The 15,170-nt window shown below is 35.1% G+C and overlaps 1 protein-coding gene across 1 annotated transcript; it reads left to right on the top strand.

Moving 5' to 3' along the window:
- Positions 1-948: 948 nt before the first annotated feature.
- LOC308699643 (NACHT, LRR and PYD domains-containing protein 3) lies at positions 949-14,882 on the top strand (the record flags this gene model as incomplete). Its single annotated transcript, XM_081380541.1, has 8 exons — positions 949-1,207; positions 3,599-5,417; positions 5,763-5,936; positions 10,658-10,822; positions 11,548-11,721; positions 12,152-12,325; positions 12,910-13,083; positions 14,822-14,882. The coding sequence occupies 8 exons, from the start codon at positions 949-951 to the stop codon at positions 14,880-14,882; spliced, it is 3,000 nt and encodes a 999-aa protein (XP_081236667.1).
- Between the last annotated feature and the right edge of the window lie 288 nt (positions 14,883-15,170).

Below are 15,170 nucleotides of genomic sequence, written 5' to 3' on the forward strand. Positions count from 1 at the left end.
ATAAAAACTTTATTTTATTATGTAAAAATACAAATGGTTTTCATGAGGGTTAGGACAGAACATTTTAACCTAGTATCAAAACAATAGAAGTATAAGAGTATAAGAACAATAGAAGATGGAAAGACACAAACAATGCGTGTTTGTTTGCTTGCCTGAATGTTTTTCTCTCACAGTTTAATCTCATCATTTGACTCCTGAAAAATGCAGTTCTGCAGAGAAACACCTGAGAAGGAAAGTGAAAGGGAGATCAGTGCTTTTGATTAACAAGGTGCCATTTCAGAGGACGACAAAGAAACATCCACAAATATTGTCATTATTCAAGGTAAGTTAGTAAATACATTAAGTTACTGACCAATGTTTAATATTCATGTTGAAGATTCAAGCATATTCATGAATTTTACACTGCTGAAGCGTATTCTAAAAACAACTCTTACAGATTATTGTCTCTCTCTCTCTGAGTTATCTCTGAGATGTCTGCTGACAGTCTGGTGCTCCAGTACTGGAATAACTGGATACTGGACAAATATTTGCCATTGCTCATAAACTTTAGAATGAATTGGTATCATCCACAATCGCTGTTGTAATGTTTAGTATTTTCAATGTGACATTTTTCTTTTATTTCTAGTCTGGTCTGAAAGTTTTCCAAAAAGACTAGGACAAAATGTGAAACTACATCTTGAGTCTAATTGGCCCAAAATTCTAGTATTTTAAAGGCTGAACACCTTCAGCTGAATCTATCTGACCAAAATGATCTACTATTGTGCACAGAATCTTAAATTGAAAAACAACCTGAAGATTAGTAAAAAAAAATTTAAAAAATGTTTCATAATTTATCTAATCACAAAATCATTTCATTATGCAAATTTATTTACACATATTGTATCGATGCCTACTATAAAAGTGCTACTATTTTAAGATGTTTTCTTTTCCAACAGTCCATGAAGGACGATGGCACCTGTAAAAGAACTGCTGCTTAATACTCTAGAAAACCTGACAGAAGATGTTCTGAGGAGATTTAAGTGGCACTTAAAAGATGATGGACCCATTGGAGCTGGTAAACTGGAGAAGGCTGGTATCACTGATGTAGTGGATATAATGATGGAGCATTTTAGCGAAGAAGAAAAAGCTGTGGAGATCACACTGGACATCCTGGGGAAGATGAACCAGAACCAGCTGGCTAAAGAGTTAAAGGACAACTACACTAAAGGTAATAAAGGAAAAAATAGAGAACGAGAGGCAGCATAGATTCATAGAAATGTTTCAGGATACTTTAATAAACTAAGTCCTATTCTTTTCTTTTCCTCCACAGTACAAAAATATTTAGAAGAAGATGAGAAAAACAGAAGAAAACAAGGTGAATTAACCTTACACACGTCCTTAAAGTGGGACCAAAAACTATTTTGGCATGTTTGATGTATACTAGGGGTGTAACGGTACACAAACATGACGTTTCGGTACGAACCTCGGTATTGAAGTCTCGGTTCAGTACGGGTTTGGTACAACAGGGTGGAGAAAACTAAACACAAACTTGCTTCTTTTTTCTTTTCTTTTTTAATTAAAGGCACAATATGTAGTTTTTCACCGCTAGAGGTCGCCAATTGAAAACAAAGGCGTATCTTGATGACGCCGAAATTGAACGCGGAATCATGGGAGTTGTTGTCTTCACCTCACAGCCGGTGGAAAAGAATCCGACGGGACTCGGGCAGAAATAATATTAATGGATGAGATTATCAACTTTACTGTAGAATGAAGCAGAGCAGGGCTGAGTGATGTGGGAGCGGATCAAGGCCGCTGGAGCGATTGCTAATGAGAGACGAGCAGCTGAACTTTCATTATACCTCTAGCGCTTCCGCTTCTTCCGGTCAAGTGTATTTGGGGTAATGCAGTGCTGTTTTATCATTTACATTAGTCTGTTGAAAATTATGTTTTAAAGTTATTCTGTGCGTTCACTCGGCAGCGGCTATGAGACACTTGTTGCACACTGCAGTAAGCTAGATCGATGTTAGAATGTCATATTATTAAATGCTGGATGGCTTGTGTTGCTAAATGGCATGCAATTAATTTTAAAACATATTGTATGACAGAGAAAATGCTACATTTACTGTTACTAAAAAATAAATTTGCATCTGATTATGTTATGTTAGCCACTTGACAAAATAGTGTTTATCTCTGAGGCATGGTAAAAACATGGCACTCGTGGAAAATTAAGAAAACAAGCTATTCAAACAATAAGACTAACAGTGTTGAGCTATATAACAATGGATAGTTTTCTGTCTATAAATGTATCCAAACAGTTGTTCCCTTATAACATAAAAAATATTTAAGCATATTTGGTGTTTTCATGGTTTCTGCAAAATAAATCAAGGGTAATGGTGTCAATGATAGGCGATGCAATGACATTGTCCGTGTCCTGGTTAAAATTGCTTTTTTCTCTGGATTTAAACATTCTTGGAAACATCTGGGATATAAGTACACAAGTCAACAAAATATATAACAGTGTTCTAGTGGTTTTGGATATTTAAAAAAAAAAATCTATCATATTGTGCCTTTAAATTGTTTTATTTTTAACAAATGTGTATATGTGTTTAAATAAATTCTATTATAATTAAAAATTTCTAAAGTATAAAAAATCTATCTTAGCTATATGGGGAGCCCCTAATTAATACTAAATGTTACAACTAAAAACAGAGTTTTTAGTTGTAACAAATTATTAAATTCCAAATTATTAAATTCAGTTGCTATTTATTTTTAGATATAATAATCAACTCCTCAAAAAAAAAAAAAAACGTAGTGTAAATTGCACATAAGGCAAGTTTTGAAAAAACTTCTAAATCTAATTTTTAATTCAATTTTTTAAATATGATAATCTACACAGTGGCTGTCACAAGCTGTTTTCATGACAAATTTATTGAAATATATATTAAATAATCAAGACATAACTGACTGGTTAAGTAAATATAATGAATAGGCTAATATAGTGCATATATAGTTCTATGTGAGATATTATTCTCAAGCTGTTTTATTGATATATTTGCACAGTTGAAACACTGGTTGAGAGATGTAAACATATCGATTGGTCGTCTCTTTTTCTGCTCTTTTTACTGTTAGCAAACCGCATTGCATTTCCGTGCATTACCTTCTGGATTGGAGTGTGGATCGCCTGTGACTGAATGAATTTGTTGTGCAACTATATGCACCAAACCATGACGTCCGTACCGTACGGTTTGGGACGAATACATATGTACCGTTACACCACTAATGTATACTGATCTTACCTATGAATTTAAATACAGTAAATGTTTTTTACAAATTAACTGTAAGTTACCTTACCATTTATGGTGAACAACTGTAAATGATTTAACATCACATTAATTTACTGTAAAACACCAAAATTGATAGTCTTTTCAAGTGAAAGCTATGAATTACCATGAAATGTATGGTTAAAAAAATGTAAAGGAACATTCCCAGAAGTCCCTGTTACACATCACATATAAGAAACGAACAGTTTCTTTGTATTTTGTTTTGTGTTACATTTTATGTTATTTACTTAATGTCTATTGCATTATCTTAGTTTATAACATAACTTTTTTTATAACAGATCATTTATGGCTGCAGGATTTCTTGAAAACTCACAAAAAAAACATGAAGGAGAAAGTAGAACACATTTTTGAGTGTAAAAAGGAAAATGAAGCACATCTAAAGGATGTTTTCACAGAACTCTTCATTACGGAGGGGGATCTTAAAGAAGTCAATCAAGAACATGAGGTTCGGCAGATTGATAAAGCCTTTAAACCCCGTAAATCACAGGACAGGCCAATCAAATGCAATGAGGTGTTTAGTCTGAACAAAATTGAAAAGAAAAAGATTGTTCTGACCAAAGGCATTGCTGGCATTGGAAAAACTGTCTTAGTGCACAAGTTCATTCTGGACTGGGCAGAAGGAGAAGCCAATCAGGATATAGACTGTGTTTTCCTGCTTCCATTTCGAAAGATTAACTGCATTAAAGACAGAGAGTTCAGTTTGCATGAGTTTCTACAGATATTTAATCCTGAACTGAAGAAACTGGAAACAGCAAAGATATGTAAGATATATAGTTGTAAGCTTGTGTTTATTTTTGATGGACTGGATGAGAGTCGACTCCCTTTGGATTTTGACAGTGGAATTGAAAGCTTTCAGAAGCGATCATCTGTAGATGAACTGTTTACAAGTCTGGTAAATGGGTCTCTGCTTCCATCAGCTCGCATCTGGGTGACCTCACGACCAGCAGCAGCCAATCAGATCCCTCCGGAGTATGTGTTATTCACAGAGGTGCGAGGATTCACTGACCAGCAGAAGGAGGAGTATTTCAGAAAGAGAATCAAAGATGAGACTCAGGCCTTCAGAATGATCTCAAACATTAAGAAATCTCGAAGTCTCTACATCATGTGTTACATACCCATGTTCTGTTGTATCATAGCCACAGTTCTTCTGGACATTGGTAACGATGCAGAGAACATCAACAAGACACTCACTGAAATGTACATCCACTTCCTGCTGATACAGATGAAAATGAAGAGCCAGAAGTGTGACAGAAAAACAGAAAGAGAACGAACCAACCTCTTAGATTCCAATAAAACAATGATTTTGAAGTTAGCCAAGCTAGCGTTTGAACAGCTTAAGAAAGAAAACATAGTGTTCTATGAAGAAGATCTAAAAGCATGTGGTATTGATGTGAGTGAAGACTTTGAGTCCACAGGAATGCTCACTGAGATCTTTCAGCAAGAAGCTGGACTTCATGAGATGAAGGTCTTCTCCTTCGTGCATTTGAGTGTTCAAGAGTTCCTCGCTGCAGTGCATGTGTTCCTCTGTTACCTGAACAAGAACATGGACGGGCTGCAGGGTTTTTTTGAAGAAACTCAAAACAGAGTCAGGCGCAAAGATTCTCATTTTAAAAGAGACAAAACCCACAAAAATATCCCCTTGCATGATTTACTAAGGAAGGCTGTTGAGAAAGCAATTCAAAGTCAGAAAGGACATTTGGACCTATTTTTACGGTTTCTGCTGGGCATTTCACTGGAATCAAATCAGAACATGCTCAGAGGCCTGTTCTCACAAACGGAAGACAGCAAAGACAGCGTCACAGAAACAACCAAACACATTAGAGAACAATTACAAAACCAGGACATCTCACCTGAAACTTCAGTAAACCTGTTCTACTGCTTACTGGAGCTAAAAGACAGTTCATTATATACAGAAATCCAGAGATACTTCAGATCATCTCCAGAAAGAACACTTTCGTCTTCCATGTGCTCATTGATGGCTTACGTACTGCTGATGTCAGAGGAAGTGCTGGATGAGCTCAACCTGAGGATGTACAGGACTGAACCAGGAGGCCACAAGAGCCTCCTGCACGCTGTGAGATGCTTCAGAAAAGCCATGTAAGTAACTTGTTAACTGGTGTTTAATGATTTTTTTCTCTACACTGAAACTTTTTTAAGTGCAGTGATGAAGTTGCAATGTAAATGATCATGTTTTTACTTCTTTTGGAGAGTAAAATCTGTATTTACTACAATGCATTTACTAAACAATCATGTATAGACATATTTTTAAAAGTTGTAAAAGATGTTTTCACTTTGCTAACATACATGACATTAATATTTAATACTTCTGGAAAGCTTGATTGTTCACAGAGTACATGACATAACTTGTTAACAGTCAAACAAACACTGTTCCAACAAGATAAACAAACATATATGTAATGGTCAAATATCTTGTTTTTACAGACTCTCCTCATGTGGACTTGATGACACCTGCTGTGAATATGTGGTTTTGGCCCTGCAGATATCAAACTCCCATCTGACAGAGCTGGACATGAGTAGCAATGACCTGCATGATTCAGGAGTGAAGCTGCTCTCTGATGGACTGATGAGCCCAAACTGTCAGCTGAAGAAACTGAGGTTTGCGATTGATTCATTCATTCAGTAGTCAAATCCATGAAGCATCTGCTAGTAGAGCTAAGGTAAAGCTGCTTTCAACAAGTACTGTGCAGTGATGTACACAGTAGCAGTTCAACTGCTGTTTCATATCACAGCTGTTATTAGATCACCACTGGAACACTAGACCAATCAGAAAGCAGGGTCAGAATTATAAGTTAATGCATTGAAAAATGTTTATTATAAAACAGATTGTTCCATTTCTGGATTATGATTGACTTATTCTTGTTCAAAAAAAAAAAAAAATGTGCAGGTGTCGCTCATCAGTAATCACACCTCCGGCTTGTCCTGCTCACCACATTGGCATTTGAAGAAATTTACACAAGACAAAATTTAAAAAGGCTTTAAAAGTACTGTTAGTTCATGTTAAAGAGATCTTACATATCACTTGTATAAAGCTTTCACAATTGGGATTGGTATCAGCCAATCATGATGATAAGAAATCAGTAGTCGCTATCGGCTACCTCATTTACTCAGAACCTAAAACCCAAACTTACTCAAACATGACTATTTCCTTCAGGAGATACAAATCTATTTGTTAGATGGCTGTATAGATCGACTGGGGATCAGAACCAGATTCTCTATATTCTATTTAGGATATCAGAGAGATTCCACTTTTATCAGAATATATTAAATGGAAGTGTAATTATTCAGTTTTTTATTACTCTGGGTGTATTCACACCTGCCTCGTTTGGTTCGATTGAATCGAACTCTAGTTCGTTTCCCCCCTTGGTGCGGACCTTTTGGGCAGGTGTGAATACAGCAATCGAACTCGGGTGCGGACCAAACAATCGAACCGAGACCCAGCTGAAGAGGTGGTCTCGGTACGGTTCCAAACGAACTCTGGTACGGTTCGTTTACGGTGTGAACAAGAACCGACCCAATTGCAGAAAACTGCGCCTTTTTATTTGACTGCTCTTATGAGGATACTTAACAAAACGGACATTTTGGCATAATGGTGTCTAAAGCGAGCGGGCTCTTTAACCCCCTGAGGTCGGCGATACCGGCTCGCTTTTTTTTTATCAGTGTAAAAGAAACTCATAAATACTCTGTTGACTTTGATTTTCCATAGGAGTTTCATACATCAATTGATTCTGTTAAATGTGTATTATTTTTGTGTATACTCACAATAAAAACAAAGTGTTGTGCTTTTTGCCAAATAAAGAAAAATAAACACGAAGCGAGTTCTGCCTTCTCTCTGTCAGTGTAGTCCATTCTGAAACGCGTCCGAAAATGAACAATAACTCAGCGAATACTCAGTCAAACAGGCATACAGACACACAGGCATGAAGCTTGAATTCTCTTCTTTTAAATGAAGTAATTTATATAAAAAACAAATATTCTCATCTTGTGAAATCTGTATTAACCCTCAGAGAGTCCTCGGTCACTTCTGACCGAATAATTTTCTGTTTTGAATTTTTAAAAATCACAGCTTCATCGGAAGGTTATGATACTTGGTGACTTTTATGGCATTAGGTATGTGAATACAAAAAAAAAAATTGAGGTCATGATCCGAGCATGCTAAGTGGTCGTAAAAAAAATAGTCACACTCAGTGTCTTCGGTCAAAAATGACCGACCCATAGGAAATCAATGGGAAATTTATAAAAACACAAAAATTCTCTGAATTTTTGCCTGTACAATCTACAAATCGGCCACGATTCTAAAAAAAAGTACACCGCATATATATATATAATTAATATAATAATTATTAAAATTATTAAAATAATAATTAATAAAATGTTATAAACCTTGGCAAAAAGTATTATTTGAGAATTTCTAAAAAAATACATTCAATCCACATCTTAAAAGTAAGTAATCTGGTCCAAAAACAACTAGAATTCACAAGCATCTCCATTAAGAGCTATTACAGGCATCTAGTGGTAAACCCATGCAATAACATGATTTATTTAATTTTATGTTTAATAAATTTTTTTTTTTTTTGAAAGCCTAGTCTCCATTTTTAACCGAAAATACCGCATAGAAAAAAAAAATAATAATAAAAAAAACATTATTTTCAATGGCAAAAAATGGACTATAAATATTACATAAATATTAATTAAGTTAATCAAATTGTCTCAAAATACAAAATTAAAAAGAATAAATATTATAGAACAAAAATAAATTGCATTGGTTTTTACTGGGATGGAGGAAGTTTCATTTTTAGGTGTCCGGTCACTTCTGACCAGGAAGGCACTCAGTGTGACTGCTAAACGAAGACTCTCTGAGGGTTAAAAGAGAGCGATTCCAGTCGAGCTCATTACAGCTCATTCAAATGTAATGTGACACGCCCACGGAGAGCGCGCGCTATTCAAACGCAAATGATTGAGGCAATCCACGCAAACCTGTGAACGCCCCCATATCAGGTCGAGAAAACACAAGTTTATTCAGATCATTACTTGTTTACACCGTCTCGCAGCGCTGTGAGGAATAATAATAATGGAAAATGTACCTCAGAAGTGCAGGTATATCGAGGAGCGAGCTGAGGAATACTGTAAGTTTTTTTCCTTCTCACGTGAATCGGGTTTCTGTTTATGAATGAATAAACGGCAGAGATGCGCGCTGTTTACCACAGCTCGCAAAAAGACAGTTTAAATTTAAATCGCGTGTGTGAATGAATGATGATGTTTTAGAAAACTGTATTGCTATACTGAGATGAGTAAAAATCGACTGAAATATGTTGAAATAAAATGTAGGCTATTTGTATAAGCAACGTATTAAACTGCAAATGAACATTTATATGCCCTAATATTTCATAAAAAAACGTTACAGTCAGGCGAAATATGAAAGACAACATTTTGTTGACTAGATTTGGGTACAGTTTTTACTGTAGAATATACTGCCACATCAAATAAGCTTTTGTTTAGCAATTTCTATATATATAAAATACTATTTTTGCCAAAAATAAAGTCATCTACTAAGATGTTAGCTGTTCCAATGTTGGCTATATTCAAACTAATGAATACATAGATAAAATGTAGGCCTATAATATTTTTTTTTTACAAAGCAAGAGTACACTTGAAATATTGTTGAAATTGTAATTATTGTTGTAATTGTAACCTTTTTAATAAAATAGCAAAACATATTTACAAGATAGATGTAAGCAAAATCTTAAATGGTCAATATAAGTCTTCTTCTAAATATATCTTTTGTCCTTGCATTGTGGCTCAGTCAGTGTCACACCTGAATGAATGGCTAATTATGCAGAGTGGGTGGGACATTGTATTCTCAGGTGTAAACCACTCCTCGTTCCCGCCCCCCTCGCATATTGGCTTTCCAAGCAAAACCCGTTTTACATCAATTTAAATCAATGTATTGTTTTATGTGAACGATAAAGCAAGACTATTTTCACATAATTTTGAAGCCAGAACTCGAAGCGACAACATCCATTAGTCAAAAGTCTTATTTACACATATTTATTATGAGTTTTGTGGTCTTATTTCAGCAACTTTAATTTTTATTTTTTTCAATAACCACGCATAAACATTATTCTCTTAAAATTTCAAAAATATACATGCATGGTGATCACATATTTTGGTAGCCCTGTTTGTGCTATATAGAGTGAATTTTCACCTTTGCCATTAACATGTTTATAAATAACTGAAAAAAGCACAAATGTCAGAGCATGTCAGAACACCTCCAGGGCCCAGAAAACCGCTCAGACTCCAGAGGGTTAATGCATGCATTATTATATTCATGTATAAGAGTTATCTTCTCTAAAAGAAAAGAAGAACATCATTTTGCAAAAACAATTTGTCGAGTGTCAACAGCGCAGTTTAAGGCGACGCAGATGCAGCATTTCATTTACTCAGAACCCAAAACCAAAACTAGAACACAGCTATTTCCTCCAGGAGATACAAATCTATTTGCTGTATCTGGTAGATGGCTGTATAGATCAACTGGTGATCAGGACCATATTCTCCTTTCAGCAGAACTTATAATTTATTAAATGAGAGAGATTCCACCTTTATTAGTATGTGTTAACTGTCAATTGAATATACTGAGGTTTGAAATTCAGGTGTGTTTTCATATGTTGATTTGATACAACATTTAAACAAAGTATGATTACCCAAATCAAATAAATTATTGAATGTAATTATCTTATATACTAGTTTTGAGATTAAAGACAATGACAAAATAATTTGATTGTCTGAGCAACATTTTATAATATTACTGCATCAATAACAAAATTATTGCACATGACAAGACCACAAAATAAATAGAAATACATAGAAATACATGCGTGTCAGGTAATGGTAGGCATGGTATTTGCCTGATGAAGGTCATGAGACCAAAATGTTGCTAATAAAATTTTGATACTCGTATGCCAGTATTCATAGTGTGCGGGATGTCCTTGTTTTTTTGTTTTTGTTTTTTTGACCCGACTCATTTGGTCTTATCTCCCACGCACTTATCACCTGCAGGTGTGTGATGGTGATTGCTTAATGTTTGTCAGGAAAAAATATATAATATTATAAATAACAGAACCACAGAATATGATAAATAACATGAGAAATCCATTGCCAGATTTTTAAAGCGTGAAATGTGACTGGTTAGTATATAGTAAAATATAAGAGAGCCTGTAAAGTCTATCATGCTATTGTTCTCAACTTTAGATTAAGATGTGAAGTAATTTAAATAAAAATTGATGTGTAATTATTATCCTGTTTTTCATTATGCTGTTCAGTTTGGCAGACTGTAATCTTACTGAAATCAGTGTGGCATCAGTTCTACAATCATCAAACTCCCATCTTATAGAGCTGGACATGAGTGGCAATGAGCTGCAGGATTCAGGAGTGAAGGTGCTCTCTGATGGACTGATGAGCCCAAACTGTCAGCTGAAGAAACTGAGGTTTGAGATTGATTAATTCATTCAGTAGTCAAATCCATGAAGCATCTGCTAGTAGAGCTAAGGTAAAGCTGCTTTCAACAAGTACTGTGCAGTGATGTACAGTACACAGTAGCAGTTGAACTGCTGTTTCACATCACAGCTGTTACTAGATCACCACTGGAACACTGGACCAATCAGAAGGCATGGTCAGAATTTTAAGTTTATGCATTGAAAAATGTTTTTTATAAAACAGATTGTTTCATTTCTGGATTATGATTGACTGATTCTTGTTCAAAGATTAAAAATCAATAAAAAAACAATGCGCAAGTGTCGCTCATCAGTAATCACCACCGGCTCGTCCTGCTCACCACATTGGCATTTGAAGAAATTCACACAAGACAAATTTTAAAAAGGCTTTAAAAGTACTGTTAGTTCATGTTAAAGAGATCTTACATATCACTTGTATAAAGCTTTAACAATGGTGATTGGTATCAGCCAATCATGATGATAAGAAATCAGTAGTCGCTATTGGCTACATCATTTACTCAGAACCTAAAACCCAAACTTACTCAGACATGACTATTTCCTTCAGGAGATACAAATCTACTTGTTAGATGGCTGTATAGATCGACTGGGGATCAGAACCATATTCTCTATATTCTATTTATAAAATCAGAGAGATTCCACTTTTACCAGAATATATTAAATGGAAGTGTAATTATTCATTTTTTTATTATTCTGTTCAGATTGGCAGACTGTAAACTCACTGGCCAGTGCTGTGAATACATGGCATTGGTTCTACAATCATCAGACTCCCGTCTGATAGAGCTGGACATGGGGGACAATGGCCTGCAGGATTCAGGAGTGGAGCTGCTCTCTGTTGGACTGAAGAGCCCAAATTGTCAGCTGAAGAAACTGGGGTTTGAAATTCATTGAGTATATGGAAGCATTATAAATTGGCTATATATTTAATTTTAGTAGGCTCTTTAATGCATGCATTTTGATATTCATGTATAAGAGTTATCTTCTCTAAAAGAAAAGAAGAATATCGTTTTGCAAAAACAATTTGTCGAGTGTCAACAGCACAGTTTTAAGGCACCGCAGGTGCAGCATTTTATTTACTCAGAACCTAAAACCAAAACTAGAACACAGCTATTTCCTTCAGGGGTTACACATCTATTTGCTTATGATCCTCAGTATCTGGTAGATGGCTGTTTAGATCAACTGGTGATCAGAACCATATTCTCCTTTCAGCAGAACTTATAATTTATTAAAAGAAAGAGATTCCACCTTTATTAGTATGTGTTAATATGGAAGTGTAATTATTCCGTTTTTTATTATTCTGTACAGATTGGTATGCTGTAAACTCACTGGTCAATGCTGTAAAACTGTGTCATCAGTTCTACAATTATCAAATTCCCATCTGATAGAGCTGGACATGAGTATCAATGAGCTGAATGATTCAGGAGTGAAGATGCTCTCTGATGGATTGAAGAGCCCAAACTGTCAGCTGGAGATACTGGGGTTTGAGATTCAAATGTGTTCATAATGATTCATAATGATTCATAATGAGTCTTAAAAATAAGAATATAATCAACTGACTGTTTTTTAATATGACTCCAGTTGCAATTGAGTTAAACATCACATGGCAAGACCAAAAAATAAATAGGAAAAGAAAACATAAATTACATATTTAAATAAAGACAAATTGAGGAAGCAAAATGTTTTATTACTAATCTATAACTTACATTAAATGCAGTTTAAAACTAGCTAAATGTTTGATTACCTCATTCAGGTCTTAGGATTCAGGATTTAACAAGCTTTTGTTGTGAGTTGGTTTTACAGACAATGATAAAATTAAACCAGGATTAGGCCTTAGTTAAATTAGGATATTTAAGTAGTTAAATGTGCCTTACAAAAAAACAGTACTAGTGTACATCTTAAGACAAATCAACGGCACTGACATATTTTAAGAAAATTCAGTGCAATTTACTTTTGGTTAAGACAACTCAAACATGCATTTTAGTTTGGGATTAAGCTTAAGCCTTGTCTGTGAAATCGGGCACTGATGTAACAGATATCTTCTTTGTTTCTGTGTGTCTGTGTAGATTATCTAACTGTGAGGTGACAGATGAAGGCGGCTGTTTTCTGGCTTCAGCTCTACGTTCAAACCCCTCACACCTGAAAGAGCTGGATCTTAGCAACAATCGCACGGGTGAATCAGGAGGCAAGATGCTGTCTGATCTACTGAATGATCCAAACTGCACACTGAACAAACTTGAGTATGTTGACCAATAAGATTCATTCTGTTCTGAGAATTTTTGTAGATGTATTTCAGCTTCACAAAGTGTAAAGTGGAGTAAAATGCCATTCAAAAGAGGCTGTAGGGCTGCAAGATATGGAGGAAAAGAATGTTTATTTAGTTTTTTTTAAATAATTTGGTTAAAAATGTCATTTTCAATTAAAAGGCTTCTTAAAGAGATATTTCAGCCAAAATGAAAACTTTAACATCATTTACTCATCTTCACATCATTCCAAACCCGTATGATTTTTTTTTTTTTTTTTTTTTGTGAAATATAAAATATATTTTCTTCTCAGTGAAACATTCTTCAAGATCAAGATATCTTTTGTGTTTGGCAGAAGAAGATCATACAAGTTTGATTATATTTAGGCGAATATTTTTAACATTTGGCTGAACTATCTACTAATTATCAAAAGGATTAGTCAGGTTTTAGTTGGCTGAAAAATCAGTAGATTGTTTCTTTGATTAAATAATTGTACTGTTTGGTTTGGTAAGAAGTTCAGATATAGCCATGCTGCTTGTGCTTGGACTGATGGTTTGTCATATTTACTCTCTGGGTAGCTATACGTGATCTACTGTACAGGTTTTACAGCCACTTTTGAGTTTTCTTTATAGCGTTTAAAACCAAAATACACTCATAAAAGGGATCATTCTGATGAGCTGGGGTCTTTCAATCAGGGTTTTTTCATCTGTCTGCACTATTTCTTATAAACAAGCATTAAACAGGTGTCTCTGACCACTGTGATGCCCTTTGTTATTTTTCCTACTCTTGCCTAATATTGTAGCAAATTAGCTTGAAAGGGAAATATGTATAATTAATTATAACGAATTATAATTAATTATAAATAGTTGGATTAGTTTTAGAATTGACTGTAGCAGAATTAATAGTACAATTATTTAATCAGTTCATCTAACAAACAGACAGCATAATCAATTATCAATTTTCAGAAATAAATTATCTTCCTGGCCAAGAAAGAATAACCTTTTCCTACTGTATAAAGTACTAACAGGGTAATAGCATATAGCTAGATCAAGATGTTTTAGTGACTTTGTATTTGTGAGCAGCAAAACACAGAGACAATAAATCGTGGATACAGTGCATGCAGAAAGTATTCACAGCGCTTCACTTTTGCCACATTTTGTTGTGTTTACAGCCTTATTCCAAACTGGATTAAATTCATTATTTTTCTCAAAATTCTTCAAAAAATACCCCATAATGACAATGTGAAAGAAGTTTGTTTGACATCTTTGCAAATTTATTAAAAATAAAAAAACGAAAAAATCACATGTACATAAGTAGGTATTCACAGTCTGTTTCCATTGATAATCCTTGAGATGTTTCTACAACTTGATTGGAGTCCACCTGTGGTAAATTCAGTTGATTGGGGAATTGGGGACAAGGAATTGTATGTAGACCTCCGAGATAGGATTGTATCGAGGCACAGATCAGGGGAAGGGTACAGAAAAATTTCTGTAGCATTGAAGATTCCAAAGAGCACAGTGGCCTCCATCATCCATAAATGGAAGAAGTTTGGAACCACCAGGACTCTTCCTAGAGCTGGCCGCCCAGCCAAACTGAGTGATCAGGGGAGAAGGGCCTTAGTCAGGGAGGTGACCAAGAAGCTGATGGTCACTCTGACAGAGCTCCAGTTTAAAGTTTGTCTCTAGTCTTTGACCAAATGGTTATCGTCGCCTGGTCTCCTGTGCTTGTCTTGCAGGGTTCCAGACACCGTCTCTACTAAGGTCGTTCAGGAGAGCCGAGGTGATAACGGTGTTTAGAGAGAACTGGTTTTGTGACTCTTTGGGGCTGATGACTTAGATTGAGCAGAAGGGGAGGGAAGGTTTTATGATGTGTAGAGCATTTTTATTATGTCCATTCGTTACAATATTGCTTAATTAGCTTTAAATATGAACCATAGATTTCTATGCTTTTCATTATTTAGTCAGGTAGGTAAATGTGGTTGTGTGAGACAAATATAAACAAAATAATGGATGTTTATGTTTGTGTGGGTGGGTTTACTTGGCTGTATTTTAGTCTAACAAAACCTCACTTTGTTACATTCATAA

The sequence above is a fragment of the Scardinius erythrophthalmus genome (assembly GCF_964197995.2).
Source record: "Scardinius erythrophthalmus genome assembly, chromosome: 12".
Lineage (NCBI taxonomy): Eukaryota > Metazoa > Chordata > Actinopteri > Cypriniformes > Leuciscidae > Scardinius > Scardinius erythrophthalmus.